The 13573-nt window shown below is 43.4% G+C and overlaps 1 protein-coding gene across 1 annotated transcript in view; it reads right to left on the bottom strand.

The window, feature by feature from the left end:
• LOC311040830 (sodium channel protein type 2 subunit alpha-like) overlaps positions 1 to 13573 on the bottom strand; it is a gene marked incomplete at both ends in the record, with an annotated part of 46427 nt that overhangs the window by 16130 nt on the left and 16724 nt on the right. Inside the window, 5 exon segments of the mRNA XM_084051188.1 lie at positions 4749 to 5288; positions 5800 to 6156; positions 6534 to 6707; positions 11272 to 11510; positions 12146 to 12266. Coding sequence (XP_083907314.1) covers positions 4749 to 5288; positions 5800 to 6156; positions 6534 to 6707; positions 11272 to 11510; positions 12146 to 12266 — 1431 coding nt within the window.

The raw sequence follows: 13573 nt of genomic DNA, 5'->3' as shown, positions 1-13573 counted from the left end.
GGAATGATGGAAGCATGCTGCTCACGGGTACATACGGTACGTCTCTTCTTAGAGGGCATTCTCGTGGTTTTTCTTTCTGTCCCTAAATAAGAGACCCCTTTACCTCTTATGAATTATTTGTATGTACATATTGAGTTTATGCCTCTTAACCTGCTCTTCTTTTATCAAAGTAATTTCATCCAATAGTTCCAAAGTTGCAGTGGCCAAAAGTTAATAACACAGGCTTCAAAAACCCGCTTCAAGTCCCAGGCCAGGTCTTTAAGTACCAAAATGTGTACCAATATCCTGTGAAATGCTACTTTATTTCCATGGCAATGTTTACTGGCTTGTAACATTATCAGGCTTTTATTTTGAATTGGGGCCTTGAGATTATGAAAGCGACTAAGTAGAAAAAATAATTTAGCACATTACAAATATAATCAGAGAATTCTTACAGAACGGACCTTAGCATGTGTTATTTGTTACTTATGCCAATCTGCAAATTCAGAGGTGGTTAATTTGGCCCTTAGTCACATCTGGTTTTCCACTAGCTGTCAAGTATCTCAGAAAAGGTACAAGTACTGTATGTGAAATGTGTATTCATGGGCTATGAGCCGCATGACAAATTAATTTTGTCAGGCAAAATTCATTCTTCCATCTCTTTTTTTAAGATTCTCAATCGCTTTCTCCTTCTCCTATCGCTGTTTCTCAAGCTCTGGGTGCTGTGTATGCCAATCAAGTCCCATTGTCAATTCAAAACCAAGCAATGAAAATCAAAAACAAAGAACATGTTAGATGAGTTTTGTCTATCAATGGAAGAGGGTGGTGTCACTCATTCGTAATGGTTTGTAAAGGCAATACAGCCGGATGTTTGGAGATAGGATTATGAAGAGGTGTGGGGGTGTGGTGGTGTGGTAAAGGGGGGAAAAACTCAAAGATTACAGCTTTGAATTTGCTGCTATAGAAGGGGGGAGGGTGAACAAAAAGCACGGGGGGTTGTCGGAGGGCAGACCAGGCAAGGGAACGAAAATGGGCAATCCACTGAAAGTATGAGCAAGAAACATGTCGTTTGTCTGTAAATGGCATAGGCAGTCCTCATGGTTAGTGCTACGATGGTACAATAAAGTGGTCTTACAATTCTTCGCTCATTGAAAACCTTGAGAGCGCCTGTGACACAGCTGCAATAACAAATGGAGGGGAAGGGGAGGGGGGGTTAAACAAGGTAAGTCACGTGACGCAGACACACCGAAAAACCAGAATACTGAATACAACGTCTGGATGTCATTTTGTCAGCCACACAGCACAGCAGTGTTGCCAGGTCTGCTTATTATAAGCGACTTTGGGCTTGTTTTTCTTGTAAATATTGGAAGTTGCGGGTTGCGTTTTTTGGGCTGTAGTTATAGTGTAGTTGCTTATTTGAACTTGTTTCTAAAGTGTAGTTGCTTATTTAGGCTTGCCTCCTAAATGTTTTTTAACCCAGTGGTTCTCATACATTCTCATGTCAAGGACCCCCAAATTCATATGTATTTGTTCACGGAACCCCCATCTAAACATATTTTGTGCCAGGGACCCCAGTACCAGATTTATGTTGTTAAAATGTTTCAAAAAATATAACAAATTTGTCACTTGAAAAAAGAAAAGGAAAAAACATTGAAAATAGCTGATCTACAACGCGTCGCATTGCGATGTGTTGTAGATCAGCCATTTTCAAATATCCGATGTTAAAGTGCTCTTTTTGGCTTGTTTTCATAGACCACCTGGTTGCTTATTTCTCTCGCAAAATCGGGCAACACTGCAGCACAGTTGGGGGGAGGAGGGGACAGGTTAACCGAAGAGAACAAACACTACACTTATGCTTCAGAAACACCCAGGCGATATCATCATGTGTTATATTGTCGCTGTTGGGTGGAAACCTTGGATGTCCAAAACGGTTACTTTTCAGGGAGAAAAAAGAACCAGTGTTCCACATGGATACAGTGTAGTTATTATTTAGCCACACGCTGATATTAATACTTTTCATTGGTCACATATTAAAATCCACAGAAAGACTTGGTAGGAACTGTAAGTAGTCATAGTAGGAAGTAAATTAAGTAATCATAGTGTTTATTCAGTAACAGGGGTCTCCCTTTCTCTCTAGCGCTTTAGTAAACAGAAAATACATAGCCTATTACTAAAGAGCTGGAGAGACGGGGAGAGACCCCGCTTACTGAACAAACACTAGAGCCATTTAATCCTTATTAAAAAAAGCATCACTTTAACCATTTTCAACCTGGCATGCAACCGTGGGCATGTTGTTATAGGTGAAAATGTTCAACCTTATTTTTTTGCTACCTTTGTCCGACACTGTCATACGATGAAGTACGCCAGTATTGTAGTATTATCATACTACTCTAAAATCCATAACATTCTCCCCTGTTTACAGGCTGTGAGGAGCAGCATGCCTCGGCAATCTGCCAGCCTCACCTCATCCATATTTGGCCCAAGTGGTGCCATGGCTGGAAATAGACTAGATGGGTTGTTTTGAAATGGAAGGGAGGCAGGCTCCACGCCCGCCGTGGCAGGTTGACATCGCCAGGGGACACGTATTCCTAATGTTCCATATGCCTGAGTGCCAACCGTTCAGGCCTCAGGGCTGGCCTGCCATGCGCTCTCTAGATCAGTGGTTCTCAACCTGTGGGTCGGGACCCCCAGGGGGTCCTTAAATGATTTTGGGGGGGGTCCCCAGATGTCAGTGAAGTGACAATTGAATGACTTTTAAGACCTTTTTAAAACCTCCAAATATATATATATAGCTTTTAGATCTGCTATTTTCACAATATTTATCTATGGAACCGAGTCAAAAGTTAAGTCCGGTCAAATATTAGTCTATAGGGTTTAAGTGGTCAGTTTACTCTGTTACTTATTACTACAAATAGTACATTACTTGCATCATAACTTTACTTATATCTATCTACTTTTACTAACATTTCAATTATCATGTACTGTACGAGCATGTGAGAAATCAAGTCTTTGAATCTTGCATCTAATTAATCACCATTTGAAACTGTGTGACAGATATGCACAAATTCGAAGATATTGCATCATATAGTTTTGTATGAAGGGGTTAATGTTTCTAATTTGTTTATTTGGCTCATGCCTGAAATTGGCAACCTGCTATGGTAGAGTAGATACTGTACAGTATTCAATAGCATCTGGAGATCACTTTATGCAAGGTTTTTAAAGCCAATTAACTCTATATCAGTGTCATTCTAACCCAGGGCACGCTCTCTCTCTCTCTGTCTCTCTCTCACACACACACGCACGCACGCACGCACGCACGCACGCACGCACGCACGCACGCACGCACGCACGCACGCACGCACGCACGCACGCACGCACGCACGCACGCACGCACGCACGCACGCACGCACGCACGCACGCACGCACGCACGCACGCACGCACACACACACACACACACACACACACACACACACACACACACACACACACACACACACACACACACACACACACACACACACACACACACACACACACACACTTCCCCCAAAGGCTAGTATGCAACATTAAGCAATATCGTCAACAGGTTATAACGGAGTGCCTTTGCTAGTATGTCTGTCAAATGAACCATATAACACGCACAGTCGTACACGCACAGTCGCACACGCATACACGCACACGCACACGCACACGCACACGCACACGCACACACACACACACACACACACACACACACAGTCTATGATCTAATGAGGACGTCAAGTAAGTGAACCTACAGCCCATAGCATTTTGAGTCATTCTTATCTCATTGGCCTGTGTGTTACTTTGCGGCCGAGGGGCATTTGGAGCAGAGAAAAGAGCCAGACGACAACAAAACGGTTCCCTCCATATCTGCTGTGTGACGCATTACTGTATGAATGAGTCAGCAGCAGACATGTTATCATCGTACAGCCTGACTGCCCCAGAGAACCTGCTCCCCCTGACGTTATCTCCTTCGACGTATTCACAAATGTGCTGCAGACTTCTGTTTGAACCCTAGCGGCTCTACTCTGGGGGGGAATAATGTTTTTTAAAGAACATCTGTTCCTCACAGAATCCCTTCAGTTTGTTTTTACAGCTACTGTATTACCAGTTAATGATAGACATGGTCATAATACTAGACAGGCACTAAGCTGTCACTCCACCTTGGACCACAATGGAAACAAGTCCCCAGGGCTTTTTATTTATTTATTTCTGATTAATAAAATATTCAATCAATCGAAACCTTACCTCTGCCCAGAACCAATGCACTGAAAACTGTGATGTACAGAGCCATTGCATACTGGAATGTACTCCCACCACGTTTGACTCTAACTAGAAATACATTTGGTTTCAAAAAGAAACTTAAGGAGGCAATAATCAGAAAGGATATTAGATTAGGTTATTATTATCATTCAGTTAGACAAACCAGTTTTTTTATTCCTATTTTACTCATGTAAATTTAGTTCGCAAATGTTATATTTTATCACCAACATGCTGTACTGTATTTTATTGTGTGATGTTTATTTTTGCCTGGACCCCAGGAAGAATAGTCTCCACGCCACGGTGAAGACTAATGGGGATCCTTAATAAACAATAAACAATAAACAATGTTAGCCAAGAATAGCCGATATACAAGCTCAAAACGCGAACGTCAGCTTGTAGGTCGGCTACTCTTGGCGAAGAGATTCGGCGCAGAAGGAAAAAGGCGCGCACCAAAGGCCTGGCGTGACGGAAGGGACCCCCTTACCTCCTTGCTGCCCTCCACGTCCGAGGAGTCGCTGCTGAAGTCCTCCGTGTTGAGGTTCTCAAAGTCCGACTCGCCCACGGCGATGGGCACAGTCACCGTGAGGCTGGGGTTGTGAATGAAAGACATGTACGTGTCGCAATCCTCCATGGGGTACTTCCCGGCCGGCTCAGGCCCCGCCGTGACCACCAGCCCCCCGCCCGGGCGCCCGTTCCCCTCCCTCGGGTACACCCCCCCTCCTCCGTTGGGGTCCTTCATGGTGATCTCCACCGAGGTGGTGTGGTTGGAGATGCAGTTGCCCTTGCCGTTGCTGTGCAACTCGTCCAGGGGCTTGCTCTCGTCGCCCATGCCGGAGCCCTTGGCGGCGCGGCTGAAGCACGCCCTGCGGAAGAACTGCCGCACGGCGGCCTTGACCCACGCGATGCCGCGCCCCATGCGCCCCACGGCCACCTGCAGGTTGTTCATCTCGCTGTCGTCGTCGGTCGCCGCCAGGTTGTCGGCGCTGAAGGAGCTCAGGAGCAGAGCCAGGAACAGGTTCAGGACCTGAGGAACGAACAGACATTATCACCACTTAAGACCTGCAGGCCGATTCTACAAATGCCTTCTAAATCAGTAGTTCTCACATTTTCAAGATGTTTCTAAAAATGTTAAAAAATAGCAGATGTACAAGCTCGCAGCGTCATGAAGTGACGCGCTGTGAGCTGGTAGATCTGCTATTTTTGAATAGCCAACGCAAAAATCTAAAATGACACAGATGCTTTCCCGGTTTTAATGGGTTACGCGCTATTTAAATAGATAGATATCTATTCATTGTTTTTATTTTATTGTCTGATCAATAATCAATATGTAAGATCAATACTCAGCCTAAAACCATGCTCGATCAGTTATAGTACAGTGCAAGTATTTGATCTGTTGGATCCTTGGATAACTCTGTATATAGCAAGAAGGGACACGGTGTCATTTTGTATTTTTGGTAACGCAACCGACACACATATTTAAACCAGTCACAGCACAGCGTTAAAAACTGATGAAGACGAAGGACCGTATCCCCTACCACCAGGTTTCCTATGACCATGACCATCATGAAGACGACGAGGCACATGCCCTGCCCGGCGACCTCCATGCAGTCCCACATGGTCTCGATCCACTCGCCGCAGAGCACGCGGAACACGATGAGGAAGGAGTGGAAGAAGTCGTGCATGTGCCAGCGTGGCAGCTCGCAGTCCTCGGCGATCTTGCACACGCACTCCTTGTAGCTCTTGCCGAACAGCTGCATGCCGACCACGGCGAAGATGAACACGATGATGGCCAGCACCAGGGTGAGGTTGCCCAGCGCGCCCACCGAGTTGCCGATGATCTTGATCAGCATGTTGAGGGTGGGCCAGGATTTGGCCAGTTTGAACACTCTCAACTGTTACGTGAACGGAAGACGGAAGGAGGGAAGAAAGAAAGAAAGAAAGAATAAACATGTGCCCAATTTTACTGTGCTTTTTTTTAATAATGGACTTAATTCTACAGGCCTCATTTTGCAACGTATATTATATTTAACTGAACAGCTCAGTCATGGTTTTAAATAATTGAACAAAATATTAGGCAAACAATGTCTGTGTTTTCAACTCTCACACTTTGATATTTGTTTATGTCTGAGTTAGAAATCTGTTGCACTGTTGCAAGACCCCAGAATTAAAATACTACACCATCTTAACTTCTAGGGAATGTTTTGTAACCGTACTATATCCAATAAGACATGATCAGATTGTTAAGCATACAGTTTGTCAGGTGGCTCACCAATCTGAAGGACCTGAGAACGGACAGGCCTTCTACATTGGCCAGTCCAAGCTCCATCAGACTCAGGCTGACTATGATGCCATCAAAGATGTTCCAGCCCTCCTGGAAGTAGTAGTACGGATCCAGGGCAATGATCTTGAAGCACATCTCAGCTGTGAAGATGCCTGTGAACACCTACAGACCACACACATGCAAAACATCAGCTGTTGAATGTGTGTTATTGTTGTTGCACTGCTTGGACTTTGAGGTCATGTGAAGTTCTTTTTGGGGAGGGGGTGATCTTGAAGCACATCTCAGCTGTGAAGATGCCTGTGAATACCTACAGACCTTTTTATGCGAGAGCTGGCGAGAACTGGGAACTAGACCACAAATACAAAACATCAGCTGTTGAATGTGTGTTTTTGTTGCATTGCTCGGACTGCGAGGGTTTGAGGTCATGCGATGGCAGCTGTGAAGTTTTTTTTTGGGGTGGAAAATGATCTTGAAGCACATCTCAGCTGTGAAGATGCCTGTGAATACCTACAGACCACACATGCAAAACATCAGCTGTTGAATGTGTGTTATTTATTGTTGACTTTGAGGGTTTGAGGTCATGTGATAGCAGCTGTGAAGGTTTTTGGGGGGCAATGATCTTGAAGGACATCTCAGCTGTGAAGACGCCTGTGAATACCTACAGCGCATCTCAGCTGTGAAGATGCATGTGAATACCTAGGCTACAGCGCATCTCAGCTGTGAAGATGCCTGGGAATACCTACATACAACAAAATGCAAAACACCAGCTGTATAATGTGTGTTATTGTTGCATTGCTTGCATTTGACGGTTTGAGGGCATGCCATGGCAGCTGTGAAACATTTTTCCCCCCTTTGATCAGCTGTTAGATTATTTTTTCATTTCTAGTGAAAAGTTTGTATAGTCCCTGACGCTGCCGAGCCCTTCTTGTTGGTCATGGGGAGAGTATAAACAACCACACATGTCTCCTCTGAGTTGTTTCTTTTCCCTTGACAGTGAAGAGTTTAATTAGGAGGACCTGACGCCTAAAGAGGAACACGCCGTCCCTCTCAGTTCTGCTCCCTGATGAACATGCACCCCCCCCGATCAACCTGCAGGAGCCGCTATTCCAGCGACAGAGAACCATATTCTCAGCTGAACCCCAGTCTCCACAGTAGTGGAGACTGACCCCATGCATGTGCTGCAGCTGTACAAAGTTGTGAGTCCCTACGCAAGTAAAAGACACTTACAGTAGATGCAATGAAAGCAAGAATGTATTGTCATGTAGAGAAAAATAACATATTCCTTTTGTTGCATTTGCCTTCCTGGTGGGTGTCAAGTGAGTGCGTCATACAGCACCTTGTGGTCAGTGCATTATCTGGCTGAACAACCACTGGGTTAATGTCCTTTAAGGGTTAGCATGTTTTAGATAACTCTGTCTCCTTGTCCATGGTGAGTCACTGTATGACTCATGGACAAGGAGACAGAGTACATGAAGAGAACATTCTAACCCTTAAGGTACATTAACCGGTTGTGATTCAGCCAGTTAATGCATAGACCCACAAGGTGCTGGTATTCAAAGCCCACTCAAGGGTACATGTTGCCTGTCTCTTCCCTCTCTTTATATCCATGAATTCAAGTCTCCATGGGGTGACTAATAGATAGAAAAAAAGTCATTTTGGGGGTGAAGTAGCTTTCACATTAGGCCTATATGCCAGGAATGTAATGAGTCATAAAAGGGGACCTATTATGCTGATTTCAAGCTATTGTGCTTTTAATTCTAGGACTCCACTAAAATAGCGTTGCATGATTCACAGTTTGCAGTTCCTCACTTCAGCCTCTGCTTGAGACAACAAGCCGTATTAGCAGTGATGATGGACAGAGCACTCAACCGCAGTACTTGAGTCTAAGTTCAAGGGCCACGGTTGTGCTTTATTGTTATATCTTGTGTACAGGTACAAACTTATTTTTTTCCGGCTTCCTTCAGACAATGCAGATGCATACATAATAATAATAATAATAATAAAACGTACAGTACAAAAAAAGATAGAAAAAGAGAGAGTGCAAAAAAAGAGCAAAAAGATAGAACATCAGCTTATGTACCAGTGCATATGATCTTGGTATATTATATACACCACTGGCATTTTTTCAGTAGCTACCACATTACTTTATGTAAACAATTTCACAGTATCTTCTATAGCAGTTTAGGTACGAACAGTTCAAGCATATGACATAAGACAACAGCCTATGACAACTTCAGTAGTCTGTTTGGCATTTGAGTGAAGGTGTGGGAAAAGAGTTGCTGAATGCACTTGAGAGCTGAGACTGACAGGCGGCTACTATGGTGCTAAAAATAGCCTATGGCTTGATGTCTTTTTCAACAACAAACACATGAACACATACATGCTTAAATCATTTGATAATAAACTAATTACAAAGATAACTACTGCACTGCTGGGGGCTTAGGGCATGGGCACAAGGTCATCTGTATTTAGACTATTTTGGTGTATATCTTTAGTAGCCTATTTAATGTTGATTAAAATGATAAACACTGCGTGCCTACAGCAAGCGGCAGCGCAACGCGCACACGGCCATATCATTTTGCTTCTAATGTTCAATTTAATATAATAAATAGCTAGAATGATTAGGGGAAAAATCGAAGCCTGTCATTTCTGTTCGAGTAGTATGATCACTGCACGAGCCTATCATTTTCCATTGATAAAACGGCCAATCTATCCTCCCTGTATATCCATTGTCCCATGAAATATTTGGAGAATGAGCACTCGGGTTTGCAATGACAAAACAAAACTCAAGTGAAACCTAGAGAATACCACCGGTTGCTTCAGTGATTTTGCAAACCTTTTCCCCTTAACGAAAAGCAGCAGTACGTGCTAATGATATTGATAAGTTAAAGACATGGCATATACGCTTAGTTTTGTGTTTGAATGAGATGAGCCACACACGTGCGCCCTTTGTGTCGGCCTTTTGAGCACTACTCTGTATTGCATTTTACAAAGGTTCCCCGCTACCCCTCCTAGCAGCCAACCAGAGAGCTCTGCCTCCTCTCCGCCAGCCAGACGGTCGGAAGCCGACCGAGCAAGTTTGGTCGGCTGTCGCCGCTTCCCTACAACTTACGACGCGACCCGACAGCGTGCACACCGCCCATTCGACAACATATATTCAGCCACAGACGCTTTCCAACGCTTACCGCCAGCCGACGTCGGTGCGGTGGAGAGCTATCTTTAAAGGGCAAGAAAAGGACAGGAGAGGGAGGAGGTGTGAGGGATGGGGGTGGGGGGGATAGGGGTAAGTGAACTGCAGTCCCATTGTTAAACACCCCAGGAGTCAGGCTGCTGTTTAGGGGCAGGGGGGGGAGAGGGGGCGCGGGGGTTGATTGCCTCTGTGCTTCAAAGCGTGTTTGTTCAAATCATCAGGGAGTGAGGGGGTGGAATCTGCACTTTGACTCAAGTGCTGCGGTTGAGTACTTTGTCCACCACTGCTAATATGGCATTGTTGTCTCAAGCAGAGGCTGAAATGAGGAACTGCAAACTGTGAATCATGCAAAGCTACTTTAGTGGAGTCCTAGAATTAAAAGCATAATAGCTTGAAATCAGCATAATAGGTCCTCTTTTATGACTCATTACATTCCTGGCTTGAGATAGGTTTAGTTAGATTAGCTATTGTTGTAAATTGTATTTATCAAGCTTGGGAGAGAAGACAGAACATTCTGTATAATTCTGGTCTGTAATTGAATGTATTATGTGAATATACTGTAAACATGCTGTAGCTGTAAGCGTAAAATGGTGTCTTATAAACCCATGAGGGTTGGGCACTTTGTGTGCAGGACCCGAAAATAAAAGAATCAATCAATCAATCAATCAATCAATCAATCAATCAATCAATCAATCAATCAATCAATCAATCAATCAATCACTGTTCTTGAGGGGAGATTTGGAATATGTGAGAATTCTTACTGTAGGTCTTGCTACAGACTTCTGCTGTTGTTTGAGAGCATAGTGTGTTTGTTTTTTCTCCTCCTCATCCCCTGACTTGAACCCAACCTCTCTCTGTTTTATTGCACCAAGCACAGTTCTGTTTAACCATGGCTTGTTCCTTGGGTAGACTTTGATGGTTTTTGTGGGCACTACATAATCTATGCATTTCTCGATCACAGATACTACGCTGTCAGCATATTCATCAATGTTTCCCTCAGCCGCAAAGACTGGCGAGTCCATTGATTCAAAACAATCCTGTAGAACAAGGTCAGACTCCTCTGACCAGCGCTGAGCTGTTTTAATCACTGGTGGCGTCTGTTTGATGAATGATCAGATGCACCAAAAGCTGGTCGCAGTAGTGACTTGTATGCATTTTTCTATAGATATGCACTGTGCAGCAGTGGTCTAATGTGTTGTCACCCCGGGATTTTCATTGTAACACGCGGGTACATTTCTGGCATAACTTTTCTCAAGGATGCCTGGTTGAAGTCGCCCAAAGCCACAAGCGAAGCATGGGGATGAAGGTTTTCAGCTTCGCTTATGGCTTTGCACGCAAGCTCAGCTCTAGGGTGAATGGGATTACAGCTGAAAATCCTCTAGGCAAGGAATCAGTATAGATACTTCTGGTCAAATATTATTCCACTACAAGTGAAAGTTGCACTTGAACCATAAAATACACAGATGCTTTCCCGGTTATAATGGGTTTAACACAGATTATCAGCAAGATTATCACCAAATAATATGTGGCACGTACCAGGTTCCCGACCGAGAGGACACTATCGAACTGGGGGGTCATGGGGTAGTGCTCCATGGCCATGAAGAGTGTGTTGAGCACGATGCAGATGGTGATGGCCAGGTCCACGAAGGGGTCCATCACCACCTGGTTGACCACTTCCTTGATCCTCAGCCAGTTGGGGCAGCAGTCCCAGATCAAGTACCGGTTGGCGAACTTGTACCAACACGGCGGGCACTTCTGTCTCGACTCTTCAAGCTCTGGACAACGAGAGAGTCATTATGGAATGTGTGATAAGTAGGCATGTGACGAATTATCGTAAATCGATTAAAACCGATTCAAACTGGTGACAATTTAAATCAATTTAATAAAACATGTATTGTGATGCAAACAGCAGAGGGCGTGTAAAAAATAAAAAAATATTTTTAAGAGAATTGATAAAAATAATCATAGTCATGAATAGTCATTTGCTATTGTATTGAAAAGAGGATAAGAGAAAACACAGAATTGTAAAAAAATATATATATATCATATCGTGAATCGAATCATAGCCTAGTGATAAGGCAATGGGATGATGTAAGACAGTGGTTCTCAACACAACTCTCAGAGTTACAGACCTGTAAAGGTTCATTTGGAACCCCCTCAAGGACCCCAGAGGGTCCCTGGACCTCACTTTGAGAACCACTGGTATAAGATGATTTTGATGTGTACACCACAGGTAAAAAAAATCTACTTTTAGGGAGAACATTTCAACATAGATGATGACAATTGTTCTCTTTGTAGTCTCAGTTAAATAGTGAAAGATGCAAAATACTGATTAGAATGACCTGACTACTCTGAATAGTCATACAGTATGTTATCTCCAGTCTACCCATGTATTTTGGCAGACACTGACCTTCCATGGTGTTTGTGAGGATGCTGGCCACACTCATAGCTCTCTGCCTGGCTCCTGGTTCATCAAGATATGAACCCGAACCCGAACGTCTTTTCTTCAGCTCAGTATCTGTGGTCGTTCCCTGGGAAAACAAATGAAAATGTTAAGGTTATGATGCACAAAGGTGTAAGACCTGCCTAGCCCTGCACTAACTGTTGCATTCAATGATTACCTAAGTAAGTCGTTTTTTACAATAAACAGAAATCTGTACTACACAACACTCCTCTTAATCGGTTAAACTATATTGTAACAGAGAGGTCCTCTGTTACTTGCCATTTGCACATGTACATTGTAACCTTTATTTATGGATGGATTAATTGCATAGCATATGGTCACTTTAGTATTTGCACGGCATAATTTGCACATTGTAGTTTGCACAGAAAGGAATGCAGTCATTTTATTGTTGATTACATTTAACTGAACATTTGAGATGTGTCCTGTCCAGCTGAGCTGGCCACTCAGCTAACTAGTCCACCTATGGAGACAACATGTTTGGTGATATCTGGCAAGTGCAATTGGTGTAATAGGAGTGCAATAGAGACTAAGTGGAATGTGTGAGAGGTGCAATATGGGTAATGCTGAGTAATGATTGAAAACTTAACATGTACCAAAGTGGGCTGTTCTGTTTGCCAGTGTAATTGGGCTGGACCAAGTCAGAAGGGCAGAGGGGGGTTATAATGTGTATTTGGAATTGTGAGAGATCTTGTGTAAAGTTGTAGTATGAGATTAGTGGTGTAGTTCATGGAGTTTTAAGATATTTTATGAGTTAATGTTATATGTATTTCTGTATTTATATATTTCTGTATTTGTATATCTGTTTATCTACCCCTTGACATGGTGGAGTCTTAATTGCCTGAGCTGCTCCAGCTGAGTATAAAATGCTGCCAGTAACAAGCCTGTTTAGTTAGAGGTAGAATGAAAGCCAGGCAACACCATGTCTGTCACCTGTATTGGAGCTCCTGTATTGTCTTGTTTGATGTCGGTGAATAAACACACCTTTTGGTTGCATTTTACAAACGCCTCTGTACTGCTTCCAGCCGCAAAAGGGCTCATTCTCACATATATGAATCAATGAACACAACATTAACATAAGTTTAAGTGCCTTGCATATTTGATTGCTATCGCCCAAGGACTCACAACACTGTCCAAACTCAACAGTACATATATTGTGCTGTAGATCTGAACTAACATAAACAAGAGGTATGACGCGCACACAATCATAAAAGTAGAGTGAGACACAATACACTGTAAAGTCATCTCTAGCCTCATGTAGCAAGACAATTACAGCTGTATTCCTTCTGGTATGTCTGAGTGACATCTAAATCAGTGTATGGGCTAAAACTTGGTGGAAATAATAGTGAAATTGTTCAATTTAAAAAACATAACTGA

The sequence above is a fragment of the Gymnoscopelus microlampas genome (genome assembly GCF_963454915.1).
Source record: "Gymnoscopelus microlampas genome assembly, chromosome: 24".
In the NCBI taxonomy this organism is placed as follows: Eukaryota; Metazoa; Chordata; class Actinopteri; order Myctophiformes; family Myctophidae; genus Gymnoscopelus; species Gymnoscopelus microlampas.
This window is presented reverse-complemented; position numbering and strand designations above follow the sequence as displayed.